Raw genomic sequence first — 25,520 nt, forward strand, 5'->3', positions numbered from 1 at the left:
ACTGCTATAGATAAGAGAATTTGCTGCACGGTGATGATTAATTGCCTGATTTCAGATTGTCAACAATACATCAGCATGGAAAAACGAAGGCGCAACGAATTGATCGCCAGCATACTATATGCTGGAGGTTTCAGGCACGACTCATACTATCGATGCCCCACTCGCATAGAATGATGGAAGAACGGATTTATCAGCAAAAGAATCATCGTGGGAACAACTGCCTTCTCTATGCGTACCTTGATTTGCTGGTTCAGCTCAGGTCTCCATATTCTAAACCTTCATTCCCTTAACTAAGTCTTGTGGCCTTATTATTAAGCCCACCGTCACTCAAGTGGAGCTTGCCCACTTACGTCAATAAACCAAGAGCAAGAGCTCTTTAAAAAGCTACAAACCTCCCAACCAAGATGAATTCTAAGGGTTGATCACATTCTGTTGCTATTGTCACCTGTCACTCGCTGCACCTCCACCTTCCAGAACAAAGACATATCAGAAAAATGGGCGCTACATCTCAGAAGCAGTGGACCGTCCTCAACAAGGACAACGACTTCGATGGCCTCACCTTTGGCGAAGCCCCTATCCCGAAAGTCGGTGAGAACGAGGTCTTGGTGAAGTTCCACGCTGCGTCGTTGAACTTCCGTGACCTGATCATCCCCAAGGTGTGTTTCTCATCCCCAGCTGCCAGCCAGCTGTTTTTCTGTCCGTTACGCTGTATTTCTGACAAATAATTGCTATTCTTGCAGGGCCAATATCCCTTTGCGCTCAACTTCCCGGTTGTTCCTGGCTCCGATGGTGCCGGTGAGGTTGTCGAGACTGGCTCCAAGGTGACTCAGTTCAAGAAGGGTGACAAGGTTGTCACTCTGTTCAACCAGCAACACCAGTACGGCCCTATCGATGGCCGCGGTGCCAGCTCTGGTCTTGGTGGTGTTATTGATGGAACCCTCCGTCAGTACGGTGCCTTCAACGAGAACGGTCTCGTCAAGAGCCCTGAGAACCTCAACCACCTCGAAGCCAGCACTCTATCCTGCGCTGCTCTGACGAGCTGGAATGCTTTGTATGGCTTGAAGCCTTTGCAGCCTGGTCAGACTGTGTTGGTGCAGGGAACCGGAGGTGTTAGCATTTTCGCTTTGCAGGTAAGATTCCCATGCCCAGCGCTTGTAGAACACACCAAGGCTGACGCAGATACCTCACTAGTTTGCTAAAGCGGCCGGCGCAAGGGTCATTGCTACTACCTCCTCTGAGGAGAAGGCGAAGAAACTGAAGGAATTGGGTGCCGACCATGTCATCAACTACAAGACTGAGCCTAACTGGGGTGATGTGGCCCGCAAGCTGACGCCTGACAACGTCGGTGTGGACCACATTATCGAGGTCGGAGGCAGCGGTACCCTCAACGAGAGTTTCAAGTGCATCAAGTTCGAGGGTGTGATCAGCATCATCGGATTTGTCGGTGGCGTTGACCCCAAGTCCATGCCCAACGTGCTCGATACCTTGAGCCATATCTGTACTGTCCGTGGTATCTATGTTGGTAGCAAGGCTATGATGAACGACATGGTCAGGGCTATTGAGGCCAACAACATCCACCCGGTTGTGGATGAGAAGGTCTTCACCCTGGAGCAGACTCGGGAAGCCTACGAGTACATGGTGAGTGGCTTGTTCGCATAATGTTTTGTTCGATTGCTAACATGAAAAAATAGTGGGGACGCAACCACTTTGGCAAGCTGGCCATCAAGATCGAATAAATGCGATAGTGGCGAGGCAGATCCCTTAGATACGACGTAAATTGTATGATTGCACGAATACCAATATAATTTATTACAATTTCATATATTGAAAGAATTATACGAGTAACGTCAATAAAAATTTTCCTTGTAGGTCTAAGAACTACTATATAGCGAACAGAAATGCACTGCATACCTAGTCCAGCAACGACACGGTGCTAGCTGTGACAGTAAATCTAACAAAAAGGTACTTGCAACAAAGGGCTGATTATCTACCATGGAATCTGAAATTCAAATCAAGTTGATCAACAGCTTGTTGACTGTAAACGCAAGGCCAACAAGGTCATCCTGCAAGCCAATCAAGGACGAGGAAGGTCTCCCCTCCCCGCATCGCCACCTCATCTTGCGCCTCGACTTCTTTCATCATCATCACCGCAACGACTCCAGCTTTCTCCATCCGTCAATCCAAGTTGATGTGAGCTTTCCAGCTTTTCCGGCCAACCTTACTTTTTCACATCCAATTCCTGCCAATATCTCCGGCAATCAGTCCAGATGCAAGCCGACACAAGACATAGATCGACTTTGCCGATCTACGGACCCGATCGCAAGAACATCAAGAAGTCCCAGATAAGATTCATTCGTCCGGCACAGATGAGTTTGCTTGCTCGAGTAACGTGCTATCCTCCCTTGGGTCAAATAACATGTCACCAAAGGGGGTCCAGGAGCTCGGGATCCACGGAACCTGATACGGTAGATAATAACACCCGTCTTCCATCACACTGTCGAATGATAGCTGATCCCGATAGATTAATTTCACCGTCGTGCTAGAATCAAGCACCTCATTCCCCGTGCAACCCTGGGATATCCAAATATGGCACAACATCTCTAGTTCTGAGTGGACCGCAACTTCACTCGAGAGTCGCGGGTCTACCGTGGCACCACTGATGAACGGCAGCGAAGAAGAATATCACTACTTCCGTAATGTCTTTTCGGGGAAAATAGCTCTCCCCTCGGATCCTGGGCATGCACAATTCACTGTTCGCTATCGAATCAATCCAGATGCCGAATGGCAATGGGTGAACCAGCAACAGGGTGCAAGTGATGGGATATTGGTGTTCGGCTCACAGAAGCCGGTGTTCACTTCGCTGGAGACGACTCCAACAGAGTTCAGGAATTATTTTGAGGGAATGTCTGCCGATATCGATATTGAACCAAGAAAGAGCGAATCGCCTGGTTCAAACTTGTGGCATCTTTCGGGGAAAGCCCAGCCAGCTCATGCAGGTGAATCCGGGTACAAAGAGCTGGCTCTTGGAGTTCCTACATCAATCCTGCGGTATTTTTCCCTAGTGCGGATCTGGGCTCCATGGCTCGGCCCAAGACATGGACAAGGGAAATTTGAATTGTCTGAAGAAGCCATATTGTGCTCGTTTCTGCGGACTGACGGAGTACACATTGTGCTTCTTGGGTTGTCTGGCACGGATAATGTCTTGACCACTTTTGGATCAGGCGAAAATGGGGAAGTAATTGTCAAATCTCTGAGTGACAATCCAGAGCCGTCTACATTCCAGATACTAGCATCAGCTGCGGAGGATTATGAAGTTGCAATGAGCGCAATCGTATACGAAGCTCGCAAGCTCGCAAGACCATATGCCGAGCAAGAGACATCTGATCACAAGCGGGCCCCGGTTTCGCCTCCGCCGGACGATATAGTGGTGGTAGAAAAGGATGTGAAGACACAGTGGATGGCTGAGTGGTACGACGGCTTGACCTACTGCACTTGGAATGGACTGGGTCAAGATTTGACGGAAGAGAAGATCCTTCGTGGTCTTGACTCGTTGAAGTCTCATGGAATCCAGATAGCTAATCTCATCATTGACGACAACTGGCAAACGCTGGATGAGGCCGACTCACAATTTAAGAGGGGATGGAGGCAGTTTGAAGGAAATCCAGCTGCTTTCCCCAAAGGTTTTAAGCAGACCATTGATGCCATTCGTCAAAAGCATCCCAACATCGAACACATCGCAGTTTGGCATGCGATACTCGGCTACTGGGGAGGCATATCATCGGAGGGTGATCTTGCTAAGAAATACAAGACAAAAAGAGTAGAGATCAAAGTGCCTGCTGTGGGAGGAGCTATTTCGCATGCGTTTGAGAATGGCTCGGTGCTGGCAATCGACCCAGATGATGTCCAGAAATTCTACGACGACTTCTACAGATATCTTGCCTCCATTGGAGTTGACTCCGTCAAGGCAGACGCCCAGTTCTTTCTCGATCTGATCAAAGACCCAGAGGACCGGAGAAGATTCATCACCGCTTATCAGGACGCATGGTCCATCTCTACGTTGCGACACTTCAGCTCAAGGGCTATATCCTGCATGTCAATGTTCCCACAAGCTATTTTCCACTCACAGCTCCCAACGACCAAGCCTACTATTCCTCTTCGAAACTCAGACGACTTCTTCCCTAATATCGAGTCATCCCATCCATGGCACATCTTTTGCAACGCCCACAACGCCCTGCTGACCCGCTACCTGAACGTCGTTCCCGACTGGGACATGTTCCAAACAAGCCACCCGTACGCCGGTTTTCACGCCGCGGCACGTTGTGTCTCCGGAGGGCCAGTATACATCACGGACGAACCCGGCAAGCACGACGTGTCTCTCATTGACCAGATGACTGCCAAAACCATACACGACGGAACCGTAATTCTCCGCCCAAGCTTGATCGGTCGTGCCATGGACATCTATCACGACTATAACGAAGGCCACATAGTGCGCGTAGGTACATATACAGGCTGGGCCCGAACCGGCAGCGGCATCCTCGGTCTCTTCAACATCTCCACTACCGAGAAGTCCACCATAACTCATCTCCTAGACTTCCCAGGAATCCACCAAGACTCCCAAGGCGACTACATCATCCGCGCCCATACCAGCGGCATGATTGCCTCGAACCTGCGCGTCCCGGACACAGAGTCATCCCTAGTCACAGTAACTTTGCCACCGAAGGGCTGGGAAATCCTAACAACATACCCAACTTACACCTTCCACCTGAAGGCCAAGAAACGTGCCTCCACAACATCCCCAGAGACGAAAGTAGCAGTCTTAGGCCTAATCGGAAAAATGACCGGCGCCGCAGCAACCATCTTCTCCGATATCTACGTTGAAGACAACGGCCGACTGCGATTGGACATCAGTCTGAAGGCTTTGGGCGTACTGGGGATCTATTTCTCCGATTTGCCGGACTGGAGTGTTGATGACAACTTCATGGTCATGATACTGGGGAGACCTGTACCGAAGAAGACTGTCTGGAAGGAAGGTGGTGATGAGGGGAGAGTGGTGGCAGTGGACATCCTGTCTGCGTGGAAGGAGATGGGATTAAAGGCTGGGTGGAGCAATGATGTCCTTGTTGAGGTGTTTGTTGGTTGAAACATTCATAGAGGGATTTGGGTGATGAGACGGTTACTGCTTCGGAGGGGATATTCCTTTTAGAAGGTTCGAGTCAGTGGATATTAGCACAGGTATAGTAAAGTAAGAACAGACTCAGTATATCCAGATATTCGCCAAGCAAGACGATTAATAAGAGTGGTTGTTCTGAGCAAAGTATCCAAGGAAGCGAAATTACTACTCAATAGTAGCTACTGGTGGCATATTGAACCCCTAGGAGCAACTAATACCAAACGCTAGATGGGGACTAAGAGTGTCAGTGCATATTACATGGGCTCAACCTTTCATATCATCTAACAATAACACATATATCCCATTCTGCCAATTATCACACTACAATTATATCACAAAAAATAACAACAAGCTCCTTAAGACCAGGATCAGTCAGATCGCCAATTTCTCCCACTCCACAACTACACCCCTGCACCACTTTCCCTCCCAGACAAATTAACCAATTAATAATCCCCCGTCGGCAACCCCCTAACCGGCACATACTGGCCATGAAACCCAAACGCCACGGGTCCAGCCACCCTCGCCCTCCCCAACTCGACCAAGCTCCTCGCATCCAAACAAAGCAGATAACTCTTCCCCGTCAACCCATCTAACACCACACTAAGCAGCACCCCATCATCTTCATCTCCATCCCCCTCCACACCATCCGGATTCGGAACGAAGATCGGTTCCCCGGGGGACTGGGCATGATGGGACCATACCTTCGTTTCTCCGGACTCGTTATCGAACTTGATGATGCTATCGAAGAGCGTGGATTTGCCTGTGTCTGCGACGGCGTACATGTACCGGTGTTTGCGGGTTACGTAGGCCGGGTGCATGGTGGGGAGTTCGGGGGAGAAGGGTTTGCAGGAGGTGGATTCGAGGAGGGCTTCTTGGGGGTTTTGGGGTTCGGGGTTAGGTGCTGATGATGATGATGATGATGGTGATGGGATAGCAGGGAGTCGGAAGCGGGAGACAGATGAGTAAGTCTCGTCTGTTCTGGGTTTGGCGTGGGGAGAGTCGGAGAGGAGGTACTCGTAGTAGAGTTTGTGCATGAAGTCTGTGGTGTCGAAGGTGACTAGTTCGGCGACGATGTCGGTGTCACCGTTCTGGGTTGTTTCCTGCCACGCGTTGATGGTGTGGAAGCAGAAGAATGGTCGGCTGGTGTATGTGGCTATGAGACCTCGTTCGCCGGTGCGGTCGACGACGTACCATGTTGCTGGGAGGGAGGGGTCGAAGGGCTTGATGGTGTCGAGGAAGCTTGCGGAGTTGGAGCCGAAGTCGGCGGGGGAGATGTGGGCGTTCCAGACGCAGAGGACGACGTAGTCTGCTGTGATGAGGAGGGAGTGTAGGTATGCTGGGGTTGCGGGGAAGGTGGCCAGGATGGTGGTTTCGCCGGTTGATGCGGAGGTGCGGAAGATGCGGTAGGTGTTGACCGGGCCAAATTCCAGGTTGTAGTTGAAGATGTCGCCGGTCTTGGGGTCGGAGCGGGCGTGTGCGGCTGTGCTGGGACCTTTCAGGTCGGGGTGGAGGTTCTGCTGGCTGGCGAGGGTCATGGGCTCGAGGGTCTCCGGGTCGAGCTGCTTGAAGGCGTTGAAGTCGGTTTTTGCGTGCAGGGTTTTGATCCCGGAAGATGTGTCCCAGCGGTGATTGTTGGTGGAGTTATCGGCGAGGCCTGGCATGTTGATGCTCAGGGTGACTCCGATATTTGCGGCCGTGGAAGTGGGTTTCTCTTCGGGTTCGTACTCCGTTTGGACCTTTTGGTATACGACCTTGCAGGGATCTCGCTTTTGGCCGAAGCTGAGTTTGTGCATCTCGCCGGTCTGTCTTACTTGCTCGATGAGAGCGTCGGTGGAGAAGCGGGAGTTGTACAAGACGCGCATTGATGGATGGGTGCTGTCAGGGGCTAGGAGCTGGAATCGGTGGGTTTCACTGAAGCCATCGAACCAATGGCTGGCGTGAAAGGTCTCACCATTGACGGTGTCGACCTTGTATTTGCCCGGTCCGGTGCGATAGAGGACACCAGCTGCGTAGGCGGGAATCTGGCCTTCGACGGGGAGCTCGATGGGTGTTTTCTCCTCGTAGTTGGCGTCGAACTGTGAGATACAATGTTAGTGAAGAAGGTAGGAGTGTCAAGGAGAAAGTCTTACGCCTTGGACATTAGGCCAATTGTTGAAGTGGTCTTCAATGCGAGTTTCCTGTATGGCGGACATTGTGTGAGCAAAGCGCTGAGAATGCTGCGTGTGTGGTAAATTGAAGGTGGTTTCTGTTGGAGTGATTGATGATGAATCCGAGAAGAATGAGAGGTGGGTTCACGTACTATTTATCTGCTTGACTCTAGCGAGGAGTGGGTTGTGAGGTGGCTATGGTCAACTTTGTTGCTGCTCAAAGAAATGGCCCGAGCATAGCGGTGGGGGAATTCCGCCGGAGTTGGAGCTGTCATATCACCGTCTTGCTTACGGTGGAGGGTTGCCTGTCTCGCAGTGGTGTCCAGAAAAAAGTAACTTCTCTGACCTGCATTCGGTATTATCCATTTTTCACATGCCTGATAGAATTCATACGCTGATGATAGTCACAAGCCCGCAATAAGCGCAAGAGCCGAAGTCCTTATATACAATCTAACGATAGTAGTGCTTTAGAAAGCCCTGCCATGCTCTATTCGCTGGTGTTCCCAAACTCCAAGTAGATGGCTTATTCCTCGAAATACCACACTTTTAATTGACGCCCCTGTTCGTAAAATGGCCGTCTCGATTCATCCCTCTGTCTGGACGCCGTCGCGTAGTGCGCGAGCCTTTAGTCTCGTCGGATGGTCTGGATAGTATGGCTGGAGCCCTAGATCCCATGTGGGAAGCGCTGAATCGGGTATTGAGTTTATGGGTTCGGGCTGCGATTGGTTGAAAGTCGGCGAAGGGGTGTGCTGGTTGCGCGGAGCTCCCCCGCTCTCCTGCAGTCGCAAGTAAGTGCATTCCTTCCTCCGCGTGGCGCATTCTAAGCATGGCTGCCCCCCATCACAGGATTTCTTTAGCCTGGCGCAGACATCACATGCATGCCGTTCTTTGCCGCCTATTCGAGGCCCCGGGATGGCCTGACCGGCATGTATACGGGCAGAACAAGACTTCCAGTGTCGCCGCAAGACATCTCTTGACAAGCCTCCAACGTCAGTTCATGCATTGATCCATTATGCATAGCATACACACCCTCGTTTGTAATGAGAGCCGCAGAATCCACATCTGAAAGGCTTCTGTGAGCTATCTGAGCGCCATTCATCAGCACCACCCACGGTCCTTGCTTCCAAAAAGTGTGTATATCATACGGGTAGCTATATGTCGCTTGTGATGGTCTAAGCGATGAAAGACTGCCGAGCAAAATTGACAACTCCATACCCCGTCCATGGCTCGGTTGTCGGTAGAGGCCTGCATAGTTGTGTAACCCAGGAGGCTGGAGCAAATAAGCAACACGCTGTTGGTTGTAGCTGCATACACTAAACAGAATTGACTGGAACCATGCGGGGTCGGAGCATTCGATGGCTGCTTGTGACTGAGCTTGGAGCGGGAATCATCCACACGGGCGGGATCAGGGACCATTGATCTCCTGAGAGGAGGAACAGGAACGAAGAAAATCCAGGAGCGGAGCTGAGGAGGGCTCCGAGGGAGATGCCCCTCCCGAGTCAGCAATAAGCAGAGTGGAGGAATCCCGCAGGCTACCGAGCCAGTGCGGATTAGTGATGCGGAAGTGGAGGTGGAGGTGAACCGAACCTAGGATTGGAAACCCCGGCGGCATTCCCCCGCAGACCCGAGGCCGATTGGCCACATCGCGCCTCAGCCACCACGGTTTGTTTCCTGGATAGCGAATCCAGTCTCACGTGGTATATGTATTTCTTGCTAACATATATCGACTACCGATACCATATGGTTCAGTCCAAATAGTCCCGTCTATACTGGCATCGAGGAGCCATCCGTGGCAGATGATATCGTCATCCCCTTTACGATAGTTTGGCACGGGAAAAGCTATTTTCTTGACGAGCGAGTCGAACTCAACACATTCCTCGTCATTGGAAAAGTATCTCTGCTTTCCCGACTCTCGCGACTTGTAGCACTGAAATAGTTGCCGTACAAATCCTTTGTCATCTCCGAGATGGTCCTTGCCATTAACCATCTCAAACTCATCGGCTGAATCTGCAATCAGGAGCCGTTCGAGTGAGGGCAAGAAGTCAGTTGACTGCCAGCCAGACCGAACATCGCGATCCAAGCCAGAAGGTGCAACAAGGACCAGGTGTGTCAGCTTCGAACACCGGCGGAGCCCCCCGATGAATTGCATGGATGTAACATCAACTTCGCACAGGGCGAGACGGCGCAGACGAGGCCATAGTGACCACACCGCTGGTTCATAATCCGCCTCCTCCAGTTGGTCGGAAGGGGTCTCCCAAATGTAGGGTAGCTTTTCCGTATCAAGGCAAAGGTCGTCTGCAGCTGAACAGAATTCCTCTAATAGTGTCAAGCGCTTGAACGCTTCGCGTAGCATGGGGCGCACCTCCAACTCGGGGATTGATGGGTTATAGAAGCGCAGGGGTAAATCAATCACCAGCCTGGTCAAGCGGTGACATAGGTAAAACGAGAGCGTTTCGATGTCTCGCGCAACCGGGAGCCTATCGGGCTCATCCAACACCAGTACAAGGCCAGCTGCAGTACTTTTCTGTACTTGTGCCCCCGTATCATTTGGCCTTCGGTTGACAAGTTCTGGTGGCTCACATTCGAGCAGTTGCCCCAATAACCATTCATCGTCAATCAGAAGACAGTGATTAATGAGAAGTCGTCTTGCGATCTGGCAAGTAAATCGCGAGACCAATGTCAAGTTGACCAAGGTATCGATTTCTCCTGAAAAGTCGGGATACGCCACCGGCGGATCTGGAGGGATGATAGACTCAATAATGAGTTGAATGATTTCGGGCGGAAGACGCATTGGCACCAAGGTGTCCCCGGCGATCTTGTCAGGTATGTCACTATGTGAAGCAACGAATGTTTTGTAACTGAAATTAGGAGGGCACGATCAACAGAAACAGAGAGGAGAAGTTGTTCAGAGCAAAAGTCGATCTGGGCGAATGTCTCTCATGGATGTTGGCGGGGGGATGCTCGAATCCTTCTGTCCGGCAAGCAAAGTCAACAAACATGTGAAGGGCGTCGTGTTCCCCGGTCGCCGTAAAGCTATATGGGATAAACTGCGAGCATAGCGGGGGATCCTAAACACCCAAGGGACTAAATACGCTGCCTAGGATATTCAACTCGGCAGGAAAATGGCCAGTTGTTGCAAAGATGCCCAGCTTCCTGGAGATCTGCCGGCGTCGTCCAGCCGGCCGATCTTGGCTTAGTGCCGGTACAGGTGATGGCTAAACCCGATCTAGCTTAGCGTGGTATCTCCCAATAGCCACCAGTCCATCTCGTCTTCCCATTTCTATATCTTCTTGTAGATACCTTTCGAACATCACAGTCTAGGATAAGCTTGATTATTATTGTTATTATGATCAAATTTATTTAACACATTATGGGAACGGCCGTTATCAAGGATTATTTCCTGTCACTGCTCCCCAGATATATGCCGCCCAGCTTCCCATCACAAGCAACACCAAACCAGTGAAGCAGCAGATGGAGATCATCCTGCTACGCTGGTAGTGTGTCACCAGATGATGTTCCCGAAGCTTGCCGATGTACTCAGCTCCGGAGGCCATGCGTCGCTTGCGGGTCCATTGCAGAGGAGCAAGATCCCGACCGATAATGGAACCTATCAGGAGGACGATCGAGACAATCGCGCAACAGATGGCCAGAAAAAGGTAGACCCGCACGGATCGACGGTAGGAATCATCATCAGCATCTTGAAGCGCACCTGTAATGATGCCGATAATAATCGTCATTCTAAAGCCATTGGTTAGTCCTTGGATTCTCCATGCTCGTTTGGTTGCTAAGGGGTCATACGCGTTATTCATGGTAACCTTTAGTGCGTACGCAGAGCCAAAGACCGACTGATGCCAAAGAGTCGTACGGATGCCGTCGATGATAGATGTTGGACCCAGTGAAACCGCAACCGCGTACATACCGAATGCTGCGGCTGTGCCTTGTTTGGACTCGGCGAAGTTCACCAATACCATGGCGATAAAGATCCCCAAACCGCACACGCATACTGCGATAATCCGTGAGTAAACTGTAGCTCAGCAGCATGAGTTAAGTACTTACGAACAGAGGCACGATGGCCGAGGATGTCAATAAAAACTCCCAAGCAGGGTACAAGGAAGAAGCCTGGCTTGGTCAGCGATATCTCTTGTAACGTAAAATCAGTTGATGACCTACCTGCATATTGGGCTAAAGAGCTGTACCATCCCGCCTTGATTGCATCGACATTGAATCTCTTCTCAGCCAACTCTGTGGCGTTCGAGCTGAAGACACTGGCGGTGCTAGTCTGGAACATTGAGAAGGCGAGGATAGCCCAGAACATCCACGGCAATTGGAACATCTTGCGGAGCTCGAACTTCCTGTTCTTTTCGGTCAGAGTTTCCTGAGTTGCCTTGTCTTCGCGACCACGGAAGTGTTTCTCGCAATAACGATTGAACAGCCAGAAGAAGCAAGTTGCTGCGTTCGTGAAAAGGTTCATGAAGACGGATGTCCAAAAGACCCAAGCGAAATTACCGGTTTTCTGTTCAGTGTCAGGAGATTGAAAGGCTTTATTGTTAATGATGTGCATACCTTAGCGATGATGTTTGCTGTTGATTTCCCTACAAACCCTCCAATCTGGATCGGTTAGCTTCATTATGTGCCGTGTGTGGCGATCTGCTTACTTTGCCAATTGCCAGTTCAAAACCAAGGGTCGAGGCGAATCCATTGCTTGGAGGAAACCACGACGAGAACATCTTGTACTGTGCCGTTTGGGTAGCAATGTCGCCCAGGGAGAGGATGATCCTTCCGCCGACCATGAACTTGAAGGATCGAACTGTGGTTGCAGCAGCCACTAGTATGGATCCAATGGTATACACGATATTGCCATAAACAATCATCCCTGTGGCAGATTAGATTTTGCAGACTGTGCGACGAAGGTATGGTATACTTACGAGCACCTCCTACTCTGTCGGTCACAATACCACCCGGCAGAAGAAGGACGGTAGCCATAAAGTTCTCACTGGCTTCAAGTAACGAGAATTGAGTATTCGTGATGTGCATTTGCTACACGGAAGGTCAGCAATGTCTCCAGAGTTGAAAGCAGTGTGTAATTACCTTCTTCAGAGTACTCTTCATCGCTCCTACCACGCCGCTGCTCCAGTGGGACCCAAAACTAATGCAGGAAATAACAAACACGGCAATCAGCTTAGCGAGCAACGGTGGCGGCCGTTTTCCATCTGCATTGTCCATTACTGTGTTGTTGTCTGTTGAATGGAACGAGTCTGAAGAGGTAGGCTCTGCAGTTGTAACCTCGGTGACTTTCTTGTCGGTCGCCATATTGCAAGGCGAGGGCAGATAAACCACCAACCAGACGCTATCAGGCTCACGATGAGTCTGATGATATAATTTGGCGGCCTTTGTGCAGTCGTTCCTCTTTTGCAATAATACTCAGCAAATTTTCCGTCGCACAAGAACAAAAGGCGGGCAGTGAAGAAAGGAATGGATCGACACAGTCTTTATAAGATTGCTAGCAGCAGGGAGCAAGCGTGCTCAGACAAGCTAAAGCTTCTTTTCTCACCGATCGGACCCATGGTGCCAAGGAGATACCATCAGATAAGATGCCCGTGTTTCTCCGACTGTCGCAAAAGCATCCCTTTCAAGGAAAGCCGCTTGTCTTAGGATTGCGATATTAGGCTTGGCATCTGTGAAAACCTCGATTTGCTGGAGCATGTGGTGTGCTAATATTATTGAAGCTGTGGCAGTAGTCTGCTTTCATTGGCCATATTCTGCTCATTGTGACTGATTGATAAGATTGGTGCCGTGATATGACCCACTCCACGGACAGGTTCCGTAAGGGAAAAGCCATGAAGGGAGGCGAAAACAATGGGTTGCCAAGCCTGTTCCGCTGCTCGATGATGGTGACTAGGTCTCAAACTCGTAATAGTGCCCACTCAGTGTGCGGATTGCCTGAGAAGAGTGCGCCGGTCGCTCATTTTGCCTCTTCCCCCGACGATCAAAACCTGTCGCAGGCCTGTTGGGATACAGACTTCAGGCCTCCGGTCTCAACATGCGTGCCCTGTCATCAGATATCATGTATGTGTGTTGATACTTGCCAGTCTTTCAACACTCGAGCTTTCAACATTTACGGTTCTTGCCTATGACAGGGTACCCTTCTGCCAAGCTACAAACTTTCAGCCTAGTTGACGTGTCCGCCATATGCACTCAGAATTAAGTATTAAGGTTAGTTGGAATGCTCCCCACCATAGCACGTGGAATCATCACCAGTCGGAACAAACAGCAGACGATTCTTCACACGTAATTACTTGCTCAGCTTGCTCGAGTGGATTGTTCCACCTTCCAGGGACCATGTTCTCGGAGAACTCAACTTCCGAATAGTGGGGACAATGACACAGGCTAGGGACTAACGGCCGATCCAGGAACCCGATCGGAAGAATGACATGCAAACGGCCAAGGATACTTGACTGACCAATAATCGATGAATCTGGTTTTTCTCGCTCAGAAGACGGGTAGTGGGTGACATGTCCTTTGTTTGTCCTTCTGATATTTTTCCATATTCAAGACGTTTTCTCTTGATCTACCCTTTCGACAAAGGAGAATGTCTGTCGTAGAGTGCCTACTGCTACTAAGAGAATAAACATGACAACATCTGCTGGATAACTCCGGAGAAGTCTTTCACATACTATATTCACAGATCAGCGGTAACTGAATATGCATCCTTCACGCCAGATTGAGTCAAAGGCACCAGCAGAACCAGTGATGAAGATAGCCCTGCTGATCAGTTCGAAACTCAGCATTATGATTTGTACCGCCATGAAAGACCTGCTGTGAAGATACCTTCCAAGTCCCATACCGTCGCCTGCATGATGTCTAGTGAATATATATAGGCCTCAGCAGGGTTCCGTGAAAGATCCCGCTATCTACGGGAGGTTCCATAAAGAGAAACTCTCCCACGCAGGTTCATCCATCAAGGGACAACTCACCCCCATATAAACAGCCTCGAGAAGGTCTGGCACTAGTTGGTAGATGCTTATCGTAGCATAACTTTACGCTTCGCAGCCTAGGAACTTCCCATTCCTTTTATAACAGCCGACGCATTTGTACTTACATTTAAGCGACTTGCCACTTGAACAATCCTTATTAGTTTCATTGGGCACCAAAGGTCTCCCCCCATCCCCATCGAAGCCCCAGACAAGAAAGGTATCACTCGTCATCAAGATGAAGTTCGACCGACCCTCCTCGCCCCTTACCATCGATGGTGGGAGGCTTGTATGTCGCGAACACCTCCTCGTGATCTGCGCTATGTGCTGCGTGGATTACAGCAAGATGAGAGAGGACATCGAGATGTGGGAAGCAGGCGATGACTATAACAACCATGTCTCTCAGGACATCCAAATGGAGGAAGCTGGTGATGTTTATAATGACAACAACAGTTCTACCAAAGCCACCAGGAACGAGAGACAACAACAACCCTCGATAAACCCTCGATCAATGGAGATTGATGAGCCAGACCGAAAGTCCAACAAGAGACATAAGGGCCGACACGGCAAAGAAAGCCGAATTCAGCCCGTTTTCCCGCAGAGATTCCTCCCTCCAACACCAGAGGATACTCCACGATCACTCTTCAAACCGCTCGTTTTCGTATCAGAGGGCAGGCCTTCGATACGCCGATTCGTTGGAAGAGAGAACCACTACCAATGCCTGGTATATACAGCTGGCGCTTGCCATGATAATTGGAAGGGGGATGAGAAGTATGCCAAAGCTGGCTGGTCATTCGTATACAGACCCCAGAACCCATCACGCAACATTACCGGTGGGGTTGCTGGTCGCCTTGAGTTGATGGGCCCAACTAGAGTCTATCATCAACAGACGAGAACTCGTGCAGAGCTGCGTGCTGTTATTGCTGCCTTGAAGTATCTGTCTCATGACGGCAATACGTTTGACAGCGTGGTTGTCGCTACGGACTCGAGTTATGTTGTCAACAATGCAACGCTTTGGATCCGCAAATGGCTTACAAGGGATTGGAAAAATGCTGGTGGCAGACCGATCAAGAATAGGGACTTATGGGAGGCGTTGCTGAAGGAGGTGAGGTGTTGCTATGTACAGGGAAGAGAGGTTCATCTGTGGCACATTGATAGGTTGCTAAATCAGGATGCGGTTAGACTGGCTAATTGGGCGACTGTGCCTGACTCGGCTCCTATCGAGTTCGTGGAGGAGTTTCCTCCTTCGTGATGATCGATTATGTGGGGATTTTATCTACGGTTCTATCGTAAGCCCTGCTTCTCTGGACGTCAGTTTCGGTAATAATACTCCTTTTTTTTCTATTGATCTGCAGCCATAATTGTAGTATATATAGAAACGACCGGCAATAGCAATCCTCTATTACGACTTTAACATGGGCTGAGCCCCATCAAGACCACCAAATTTTCCTCGGCAATTTTCCGAGGCCTTGAAATCTCAAGGGAAAGCACAGTGGATGGGTTGGACACGGGGTTTGCACCAAACAACTGCTGTTTCGTGGCGGCCATCATCGTGGTCGTGTCCCTAGAAATAACCAGCAATAGCAACCTTTGATGAAGATGCTAACATGGGCTGAGCCCCATCACGTTCACGAGAACCTCTTCAGCAATCTCTCGAAGTCTTGAAATCTCGAGGGGTAGTAGAGTGAATGGGTCAGACACAGGAATCCCACCAAACAACTGTTCTTTCGTAAAGCAGATAGAGTCATCGATCGCTAAGGAATCGGGTTTCGGAAACACAGCCTATTCATCCAAAATCAGTAAACTTGACTCAACAAAGAAGTAGAAATATACCTACCAGCTCACGAATAAGGAGGCTACCTGTGTTTCCACGTCCCCAGACTTCAATCCATCCTTTGACCTTATTATTACGCACCTTGCTCCACTTCAAGAGTATGACTTATTGTACTTCAACTGTGCCGCCTAACCACAAGTCTTTGTCGATTCGGAGACGTGGGAAACTTTCGGTCCATCCTGATTCAATCACAACTGATGGTATTCTATCGGGACGGGCGGAAAGGTATAAATCTGGCTCTTTCGACGAAGATGCGTAAGCACCGATAAATCTTTCAAATGCTAGATCTTTTCGTCAGAGAAATGGAGTTATTGTGCATTCTAAGACTCACTAGTTCCCACACCGAAGGCAATCTTGAGATGCTCTCCTTTCTTCACCGAGCCGTTATAAGCCCAATCCAACATGGTGGACATAACCCACTGTTGGTGAGCATTATGGAGGAAGTTCGGCATAACAAGGATCCACAGGGTCTTCTCCAAAGGATTGTAGCTGACTCTAAAGCAGGACACTGTTGGTAAGCTAATATGTATAATCATCTGGGCGCTTACCTAGATGTTCTTCTCTCGATTTCTGGATGGCTCCGGAGAAGGAGAGCGTGAAAGAACTCCTGGTGCCATGGTAGACGAGGTAGACATATTCTGAATAGATGATAGATGAAACGAGGTTGGGAAGGTGGATGGCAATTTTCTGGGGAGGGAAAGAAGTGAGGGAAGAAGGAAGGAACAAATTGCTGGATGAGGTGGGAAGTCTGTCATCATTGCCTGAGGTTTAGAAGGCAGTCAAGCACATCACTTGAATGTAACCACTTCGCCATTCACACTGAACCCGATTTCTCCATTCAAGAATGGAGGGACTTTCTACCTAAATCCCTGCTTTTTATGTTAAGTCTGATGGGGCTTGTTGACGGTGGGCTAGTCGCGTTGTTTCTTGAAATGAACGAACACATAGGCGTCCACTCCATGACAATATCTTCCTGGATCAATTATCGTACCGATAAGGCCTTCCATCTCACGTGGAAAATATCTATTACTGGTTAACATTGATCTATTTATTCCTTTCCTCTGGATAAGCTTTGTAATGATTTAGCATGACACTTGGAATGTGACATCCTGTGGAATCGGCACCTAACAGACCCATATCTGAGACCATAAGCTGCTGTAGGAATGCAAGACCATTCTCCAAACAATTTGGTCACTAGTAGCCACAACATAATGCAGATACCCAGCTGCTAAAATGGGCTTTTGAACCAACCTGATGATTTACGCCCATTATGCTCGTACTCCTTTTCCCTCCGCCCTTTGTCCTTCTCCCTTCGCTCTTTCTCTTCCCTCTGATCTTTCTTTTCCCTTCGCTCTTTCTCTTCTCGCGATCTCTGCATTTCTTGCAACTCATGGAGCTGTTTTTCCGTTTTCTCCAGTTGTTGTTTCTGGATCTCTATCGCCCGCTCATTTGCTTCTCTTAAACCAAACTGCAGTTGTTGGATTTGTTTCTGATCATCCATAATTATCTTTGCAGAAATGTCGGGCTTTTCCGAGTCACCCATAGAAAGCCCGGGGCCACCATATTTGACTTTGTCCCCAGACAGTTCTTGAGCTGATATTTCGAGATCCTTACGGCGGCGATCTAGTTGCTCGAGTTTCATCGTGGCTTCATGAATATCACTCTGAATGTCTTTGACGGCCTCCTCGTCCCCTTCCCCTCTTGCTTCATCCAGGCTCTTAATGAGCGAGGAGTGCTCCCTCTCGGATCTCTCCTTGGCTATCTGCAGCTCAGCTTGGATATACTTACCAGAATCGGTCTCGTCCAGTCGCAAGTTATGAAGCACGAGTTGTCTGACAATCTGCAGAACGACAGCTCCCCCAAGTTCACAAACGAGATCCAGGATCTCCAAAGCCGACTCTTTAGAGCCCTTGTGCCTCATGCACAGACTACCGTGGTCAATCATCGGACGCCAAAATTGGGGTTGCTTCTGCAATTCGGCTTCCCTTCGCTCACCAACTTGCTGCTCCACTTCGCTTGGTCCGAATTCATTCCACATGTTTGTGACAAGAACAATTCGATGGTAGTTTTCGATCCCACAGAGTGCTTGAAACATATGGAGGTTTTTCAGAGCAGCTCCTCCGATCCGTGGATCAATGATGCGGTGCAAGTATATCACACCGGCCAGCTTCCAGCCCTTCTGGTGCCAGTGGACCAGGGAAGAAGCAATCTCTTTGAGAATCTCAATGTCGGAGCGATTTGTATCGTTGAATCCAGGCGTGTCAAGCAAGAACAATCTATCACTTGACGGGTGTCTGACACGGTACATCTTGCAAATAGCAGTGCCTGGACTAAAGTCAACCTTCTACCAGAAAAGTGGATGATTACCCAACTGATAACTCACATGAATTTAGGCTGTCACTGATTGCAACATTCTCATCAGCTAGTAGTGAGATGAATGTGCTTTTCCCTGAGCCAGTTACCCCCATGACAGGAACAAAAAGGCTTTCTTCCCCGCCATCGATAGGCTTTGGCCATTGAGAAGTCATCCGGTCCGACCCCATCGTTTCCAGGTGATACAAATCTCCTTTCCCCTGGCGTTCGGACTTGTTGGTATATCAGTTACCCGTGTGTTCGCGAATATTGCTATCCTAGCTTCCGGACTCAGGTATGAATAGCTCTTCAGGACTCGGATGTCGCCATTGCAGTCAGGTGCGGGCAAGTGTTCAATCATGATATGGCTGCCCAAGAGAAGGCGACGATAAGAAAATGCCAATGGGCAAAGCGACATGGCATGACGTGGCAGTAACTGAATCACTTTCTTTCGCAGCCTGACCATTTCGCGGCTGGACTACGAGCCCCGCAGCTCTGCATATGGATACCTTAACCACGGCAAGATCAGCGGCATGAGAAAGGTGATATTGGCGACCCCTGGTCTTGAAAAAGATATTTAGCTGGATTGTTTTCTGAACTTGCTACCAAAGCGCTATTTTGGAGTTCACCATCTTGCCTAGTATTTGGATTGAGCGCACAGAAGCCATTCTTAGTTTCAAGTTACACCATTTCCTATCACAGAGGCATTGAAGCTCGGTGTTCATCCGGTCGGGTAAAAGAAGATGGCGCTCAACACTCAAGAGATAACCATAAAGTATGTGAACCCTTGAAACCTGGGGTGGTGGGCCACCCTAAGCCAGCATTTAGAAGGACAGAATCAGTGACTGACACTCCACTTTTCCCCTTTCTCTTCAAAATCACAGACCCGATGACCTTGTCATTGCGGTTATGGGAGTCACTGGCGTGGGGAAGAGCACATTTATTTCATACTTTAACTCAGATGCAACTACCGGTGATAGTTTGATCTCTTGTGAGTATTAAAACAGCTGCATAATCATGTCCATGTAACCCTAGAAAGTCTCTTTCCCTAACCATATGCTGCGAAATAGGCACCACTACCGTCGGGGTGTATCCCGCCACGATCGGCGCCCGGGACTTTTATCTCGTCGATACCCCCGGCTTTGATGATTCATTACGTCCCGATACCGAAATTCTACGAGAAGTGGCTGATTGGTTGAATCAGACCAACCAGGCCAACATCAAACTTGCAGGTATTGTCTACCTCCATCGGATTTGTGATACCCGCATGTCTGGCGCAAGTGCGAAGAGCTTGCGGCTTTTTAAGAAGGTCTGTGGAGAGCAAGGCCTTCCTTGTGTCGTTCTTGCTACGACAATGTGGCACCAACCGCCCACCGACCTAGAGGTGGCACGAGAGCAGGAATTGAGCTCCAAGGAAGGGTTTTGGAAAGAGATGGTGGAGAAGGGCAGTGTAATCCGGCGCCAAGATGATGGGAAAGTCTCAGCAACCAAGATTATTGGATATATTTTGGAGCGGCGGCACCAAATCACTTTACAGATACAAGATGAAATGGCACAGGGCAAGAAGCTAGACGAGACGGCGGCCGGTCGAGAAGTAGACGCCGACATCGTGAAGTTGAAGAAACACTACGAGAAGGAGCTGGCTGACTTGCGAAGAGAATTGCGCGAGGCGCAGGATAGGAACGATGTGCGGACCCAGAAGCAGATCATGGCAGAGCGGGCTGAAACAGAAAGGAAATTACAGGAACAGGAACGAAAGCGAGATCAGCTTCGAGTAAGTATGGAAGAGCTCCGGAGACAACGAGATGAGGAGATGCGTGAGCACCGAGAGATGGCATTACAGCAACAGTTGGATCACCAGCGAGCAGTTTTGAAGCAAGAGAGCGACCTTCACGAGCTGAGACTTCGCAATGAGTATGAAACAAAGTTGGTCCAACAGGCCTATACAGGTCAGATCAGTCGGCTCGAGGAAGAGCTGGAAATGCTGAGATCGCAAAAAGAAAGGCGTGGATGTGTGGTCATGTAATTCCTACAGCGATCTCATTTCTTTGTTCTTCTGTTTATTGATCGTCGTTCGATCTACCGATGCCATATAGAACCACATAGGCCAAAAATTGCCGGGCTTCTGCTAGCATCCTGGTGTCAGGCGCTGATTGTCTTATACTAATTCCCTATATTAATTCTAGTATCCTGCACAATTATCTACACTCCACTTCTCGCTAGTCCAAGTGGGACCGCTGAGCATGAGACGCGCGTAGAAAGGTGGGATACAAATGATGCGCGTCTTGATTCAGAGACAGCCTCGTCTGACTGGTACCCAATCTAGCCGATATTACCGTGAGCTTCCCATAATATGTTTTCGTTCTTCAACGCTCAGGTGCGGGGCATACTAATCTGAAGAATCTTGTCCCGTTGGAGAAGCCTTGTCTTCTATGCATGATAACTAGTACAAAGACTTCATTGGTGGTTGACCCCGCCCGACATGTCTTTGCAGGGCGTTTCGGAACACCTTTTCCATCTTTCCACATTGCTCCCATGGCCACGTCAGGCGGTTAGGGATCTTCCCTTTTGCCCATGCACCTATGGCAAAAAATATGAATGGGCATGTTCAAGCCCAACACAGGCCGTCCAGTTGCGAGCAATGACTCTGCCCGTACGTCGGCCCAACATTCAGCCTTCGCCTCATCTGTGAGCGTGATATACTAGCCTCAGACACACTACTGTTGCTTGAAGGTTGCAACACTGGGCTGTGCTGGAAGCTATAAGCTTACCATCCCCAAAATTGGGGAGAGCCAACTACGATAGAGCAGGCTTCTAATAAAGCGATTATCTGATAGCATAGGCCACTTCGTTATTTTGAAACATGTCGAAGTTGACCATGGAGGGCTTTACACATAATAGCTATACGGTAGGATGGATTTGCGCGTTATCAAAGGAGCTCACCGCAGCAGAGGCCATGTTGGATGTAAAGCATCCCAACCTTCAAAAACCCCCGAATGACACGAATAACTATACTCTCGGTAGTGTGGGGGAACACAACGTTGTTATTGTTTGTCTGCCTAAGGGTGGAATTGGAAATAACTCCTGCGCGACTGTTGCAACTATTATGCTCCAAACCTTCCCCAACATCAAGTTCAGCTTCATGGTCGGTATTGGAGGTGGCGTTCCTGAGCAAGTGCGCCTAGGTGACGTAGTAATCGGCACCCCGGCCGATGATCACTCTGGGGTTGTGCAATGGGACTCCGGAAAAACGGAACAAGGAGGACAGTTCAAGAGAACAGGAAGCCTTAACCGTCCCCCGAATGAACTCCTCAACGCTGTTTCAAAGCTCGAGCAAGAACATCAGACCAATGGAACGAAAATCCCTCGATACTTGGACCAGATGAAATATAACCGCCCAAACCTGCAATCGGAGTATCTTTCGTCGGCGAATCTGGAGGACGTGCTTTTCCGGGCGGACTATGGGCATGTCAATAATGGTAGCAGTCAGAATAGCCAAGGCTGTGAATCCTGTGATCGAGCATATAGTATTCATCGAGAACCCCGCCAAATGAAGGTCCATTACGGTCTTATTGCCTCCGGGAATCAGGTGATAAAAGATGCAAAGTACCGGGATGAAATCAACGGAAGGTTTGATAACAAAGTCCTGTGCTTTGAGATGGAGGCAGCTGGTGTGGGAAATAGCTGGCCATTCATCGTCATTCGAGGAATCTGCGACTATGCAGACTCACATAAGAACAAACAATGGCAGGAGTATGCGGCTTCTGTCGCTGCCGCCGCAGCAAAGGAGCTTCTGCTGACAGTGCCTACTTCGGCTGCAACACTTCTACCCCCGATGATGACAAGTAAGGATGTATACCAATGGAGGTTAACGGTTGTTCTATGTTCTGACTGCAGCTCTTTCTGTTACAGAGATGTTGAGTTCCGGGTTTGACCTTGTGAAAGGTATGTTCACAGAATTCATTGCAGGAAGCGACTACCGATGGGAATCATTTCTCACTGTTGATTAGGCTTCTTCAAAACCGGCTTGAGGGGCAGTGGGCAACCGAAAGATACGCAACAAGGTCCCATTAATAATGACCCCTCTGAATTACAATATGAGAGCAATGAAGCCGAGCGAACTACAGGTAGCCTTGGTTCCACTGATGAAGATCAACATTCGCCTCAACCAACTCCAAGCTCCACTTCATTACCGACTGCAAATAAGGGCACTATTCGTGAACAAACATCCCGTGAGGCAAAGCCAGAGATATACGATGTGTTCATTGGTGTCATGGGAATGACAGGAGCCGGAAAGAGTACATTCATATCTCTCGTCACGGATCAGGAGGTAGTGATAGGGAACGATCTAAATGCCTGTATGAAACAAATCCTTATCCACGAAAACAACCTGGTGTCCGCAGCTAATCTTTGTCTGGAATGGTGACAGGCACCCAGAATGTGACTATGTACCGCTGTAAATTCAGTACCTCCTGCAACATATGGTTGATCGATACACCTGGGTTCGATGACACAAGCCGAACAGATAGCGAAGTTCTAAAAGAGATTGCCGGATGGCTCGCCGAATCCTTCTCCCAGAAGGTTCTTTTGAATGGCATCCTGTATCTACATCGGATCATGGACAACCGGATGCCCGGCTCAGCCAAACGAAATCTCTTTATGCTGAAGAAGCTATGTGGTAAAGATGCTTTGAGGAATACCATCTTAGTCACTACTATGTGGGATTGTGTCGACCCGGCCGACGGTGACAGGAGAGAGAAGCAACTGATTACCACCCCAGAGTACTGGGGAGATATGATTGCAGCAGGCTCACAAACCCTTCGGCATGACAATACCTATGAGTCCGCAATGCGTCTAATTAATCTCTATGCGGGTTCCCATTCAACCAAAGAGAAGAAGGTACTCGCTATTCAACATGAAATGGTAATAGAAAAGAAAGCCTTGGATGAGACAGACGCTGGAAAAGCTGTTGAAGACGCATTAATCAAAGAACGATCTAGATGGAGGAGGGAGCTAGATGACCTTCGGGAAATGATGAAGGAAGTTCTCGCAGAGAAGGACAAAGAATCCGCCGAGATGCTGCGCCAGAACACTGCTGAGATTAACGCCAAGCTGGCCGCTGCTGAAAGGGCACAACGAGACTTGAAGGTGACCATGGAGCAAATGCATCGTGAAAGGCTGTCGGCTTTTAGGAGGGATATAGAAGCACAACGCAAGGAGAACAAGATTATAAGAGAAAAGCTCAGCACTTTCGAAGCATCACGGGATCGCAAAGCCAAAGAGTCTTCCATCGCACCAGTGAATTCACAGACCCTTTCACCCCTTTCGGAAGAGCTTGAGGCCCAAAATTCCAAGCTCGGTGCTGCTCAGGCTCATGTGCAGGAAATGGAAAAAGCACATGATCAAGGAAGTCTGGATATGCGTGGGCCCAAGTATGCGTCTCTACTTGAGCAGCTCGAACAGCATCGACGAGAGCTGTTAATTGTCCAAAGCAGTATTAGGGGTATGGGGCAAGGCCATGGACAGCGATACGGATGCGATCTGGAACCGATGTACTCGGGGAAGCTTCTCGCGCAGCTGGAGGGTTTGAGCATGTAAGGATAAACGCTTAGAGTGGTTCAAATGATGATATTTCACGCAGCGTTGATTGCCTTTTTTTTAAACTTACATCCTCCCAATTAAAGGTTGATCGTGCTGAAGTGTCAAGACCGGAGGACGAAGCCATTTACGTCCTGATACTATCCTAGCCTAAGAATTGCAATCCAATAGCTGATGTTCCCTTTCTATCCGCCTCATCCAGGAGACTATGATATGTATTCACATAAACCCCGATGATTCCCTCCTTACCCTCCGGATATCACTGCAGCTAATCACTGATATATTGACTGTGTGCTGATTAAATTGCCGATTATTCCATTTACCATGATTATTCATTGCCTGCCTCGGACTCGGGGAGGGATATAAAATGCTACTTTTCCCCTTCGTAATCTTTCTTCTACATTATCCCCTCAACTTAAATACCTTGATAAAATATGAAGTATTGGCTTTAAAATCAAATAACTGGTTCATCATTCAGGAAAGGAAGATTGTCTAGCATTTCTGAAAAAAATTCTATAATTAGTATACCTAGATACCTCTTCGCTGAACCCACGAAAGTTGGAGTACACCTAATGCATCTGGACTCGCCAAACTACTTTAGTGATGTCGATGAAAATATATACCCTATCGGCGAAGTCCAAATTGGGTTTGTAAAACGATTCCCCAGTTCAGATTTCGAGGTACGATATGGAACTCGATTTGAAACCGTGAATATATTCCGGATACAAAGAACTAGCAGGAAAAGGTGAGTGTAGTCTTCCTCCATTGCGCTTCCCAATTTCCATTCCTAACCTTCTGAATATTCTCCCCTTTCATGCCGTCTCCTAACTTTTTTCGCCAATAATGGAATACGAAGTTCAAGACATTGAACGCACACTAACCTTGCGTAGGTGTATGAATCACCAAAATCTCTTATAGTAGCCCTATGGGCCTATATTGACTGCTCGGTGGGCCGCTGCTAATAACAGTCTCGGCGTTTTGCTGGCTTCATTTGACCATTGCCATCCAGCAAGCCCAATGGGCCACCCTCGCTGAACAATTGAGTCAATAGAATTCATGGTGTGGTCATTTGGCACACTTGATCCACTTCTAGTAGGTCCTATGGATCGCTGAGGTTCCGTCGTCTCAGAGTGGTCTTGTCTTGACTCTACCAGCTGGCCCAATGGGCCGTTGTCTGTGCTGCTGGGCTATTACATATAGCAACTGTACGTTCTCTCTTCGCAGCGTCGATAATTCCGTACGTGGCTAATATAAGACTTTTATAGTACTTGAGCTTGTTATGTTTCCCGAAAGAACATGCATGTCTTGCCAAAGGAGGGATACGAAGATTGTAAGTAAAAAGGCACCGTTAATCCATACGCACAAGTACAACACTACGGTGTTAAAAACCGGAGTTCCTTCAAAGTGCGTGGGATATAGGTTACTACGTTAACCCGTTACTTCCCAGT

The 25,520-nt window shown here is 49.0% G+C and overlaps 10 protein-coding genes across 10 annotated transcripts; 6 read left to right on the forward strand and 4 right to left on the reverse strand.

The window, feature by feature from the left end:
* Positions 1-494: 494 nt before the first annotated feature.
* Positions 495-1,736, forward strand: BO85DRAFT_372780 (zinc-dependent alcohol dehydrogenase family protein; the record flags this gene model as incomplete). Its single annotated transcript, XM_025656055.1, has 4 exons — positions 495-656; positions 741-1,130; positions 1,192-1,638; positions 1,692-1,736. 4 exons carry the CDS (start codon positions 495-497, stop codon positions 1,734-1,736), a joined length of 1,044 nt encoding a protein of 347 aa, XP_025514987.1.
* Positions 1,737-2,153: 417 nt separating this feature from the next.
* BO85DRAFT_398281 (putative raffinose synthase protein Sip1) lies at positions 2,154-5,310 on the forward strand. Its single transcript, XM_025657053.1, has 2 exons — positions 2,154-2,465; positions 2,522-5,310. Exons 1-2 carry the CDS (start codon positions 2,268-2,270, stop codon positions 5,138-5,140), a joined length of 2,817 nt encoding a protein of 938 aa, XP_025514988.1. The 5' UTR covers positions 2,154-2,267; the 3' UTR covers positions 5,141-5,310.
* Positions 5,311-5,613: 303 nt separating this feature from the next.
* Positions 5,614-7,362, reverse strand: BO85DRAFT_373347 (carotenoid oxygenase family protein; the record flags this gene model as incomplete). The annotated part of the gene is made up of 2 exons (XM_025656077.1): positions 5,614-7,245; positions 7,300-7,362. The coding sequence occupies 2 exons, from the start codon at positions 7,360-7,362 to the stop codon at positions 5,614-5,616; spliced, it is 1,695 nt and encodes a 564-aa protein (XP_025514989.1).
* Positions 7,363-7,554: 192 nt separating this feature from the next.
* BO85DRAFT_31821 (uncharacterized protein) lies at positions 7,555-8,870 on the reverse strand. The gene is made up of 3 exons (XM_025655423.1): positions 8,463-8,870; positions 8,347-8,401; positions 7,555-8,289 (listed from the first exon to the last, which is right to left on the reverse strand). The coding sequence occupies exons 1-3, from the start codon at positions 8,731-8,733 to the stop codon at positions 7,902-7,904; spliced, it is 714 nt and encodes a 237-aa protein (XP_025514990.1). The 5' UTR covers positions 8,734-8,870; the 3' UTR covers positions 7,555-7,901.
* A 137-nt stretch (positions 8,871-9,007) lies between these two features.
* BO85DRAFT_372925 (putative MFS transporter) lies at positions 9,008-12,627 on the reverse strand (the record flags this gene model as incomplete). The annotated part of the gene is made up of 8 exons (XM_025656062.1): positions 9,008-10,148; positions 10,768-11,320; positions 11,374-11,436; positions 11,488-11,830; positions 11,881-11,925; positions 11,973-12,190; positions 12,243-12,354; positions 12,406-12,627. 8 exons carry the CDS (start codon positions 12,625-12,627, stop codon positions 9,008-9,010), a joined length of 2,697 nt encoding a protein of 898 aa, XP_025514991.1.
* A 1,899-nt stretch (positions 12,628-14,526) lies between these two features.
* Positions 14,527-15,583, forward strand: BO85DRAFT_495948 (ribonuclease H-like protein; the record flags this gene model as incomplete). Its single annotated transcript, XM_025663946.1, has 1 exon — positions 14,527-15,583. The coding sequence occupies one exon, from the start codon at positions 14,527-14,529 to the stop codon at positions 15,538-15,540; it is 1,014 nt and encodes a 337-aa protein (XP_025514992.1). The 3' UTR covers positions 15,541-15,583.
* A 1,564-nt stretch (positions 15,584-17,147) lies between these two features.
* BO85DRAFT_520536 (uncharacterized protein) lies at positions 17,148-18,813 on the reverse strand. Its single transcript, XM_025665143.1, has 2 exons — positions 18,506-18,813; positions 17,148-18,447 (listed from the first exon to the last, which is right to left on the reverse strand). Exons 1-2 carry the CDS (start codon positions 18,663-18,665, stop codon positions 17,351-17,353), a joined length of 1,257 nt encoding a protein of 418 aa, XP_025514993.1. The 5' UTR covers positions 18,666-18,813; the 3' UTR covers positions 17,148-17,350.
* A 315-nt stretch (positions 18,814-19,128) lies between these two features.
* On the forward strand, positions 19,129-20,685 carry BO85DRAFT_449802 (uncharacterized protein). Its single transcript, XM_025660237.1, has 2 exons — positions 19,129-19,465; positions 19,545-20,685. Exons 1-2 carry the CDS (start codon positions 19,384-19,386, stop codon positions 20,498-20,500), a joined length of 1,038 nt encoding a protein of 345 aa, XP_025514994.1. The 5' UTR covers positions 19,129-19,383; the 3' UTR covers positions 20,501-20,685.
* A 667-nt stretch (positions 20,686-21,352) lies between these two features.
* Positions 21,353-22,395, forward strand: BO85DRAFT_459842 (5'-methylthioadenosine/S-adenosylhomocysteine nucleosidase family protein; the record flags this gene model as incomplete). The annotated part of the gene is made up of 2 exons (XM_025661676.1): positions 21,353-22,327; positions 22,387-22,395. 2 exons carry the CDS (start codon positions 21,353-21,355, stop codon positions 22,393-22,395), a joined length of 984 nt encoding a protein of 327 aa, XP_025514995.1.
* Positions 22,396-22,747: 352 nt separating this feature from the next.
* On the forward strand, positions 22,748-24,072 carry BO85DRAFT_373411 (uncharacterized protein; the record flags this gene model as incomplete). Its single annotated transcript, XM_025656079.1, has 2 exons — positions 22,748-22,832; positions 22,904-24,072. The coding sequence occupies 2 exons, from the start codon at positions 22,748-22,750 to the stop codon at positions 24,070-24,072; spliced, it is 1,254 nt and encodes a 417-aa protein (XP_025514996.1).
* Between the last annotated feature and the right edge of the window lie 1,448 nt (positions 24,073-25,520).

The sequence above is a fragment of the Aspergillus piperis genome (assembly GCF_003184755.1).
Source record: "Aspergillus piperis CBS 112811 unplaced genomic scaffold BO85scaffold_10, whole genome shotgun sequence".
NCBI classification, from domain to species: domain Eukaryota; kingdom Fungi; phylum Ascomycota; class Eurotiomycetes; order Eurotiales; family Aspergillaceae; genus Aspergillus; species Aspergillus piperis.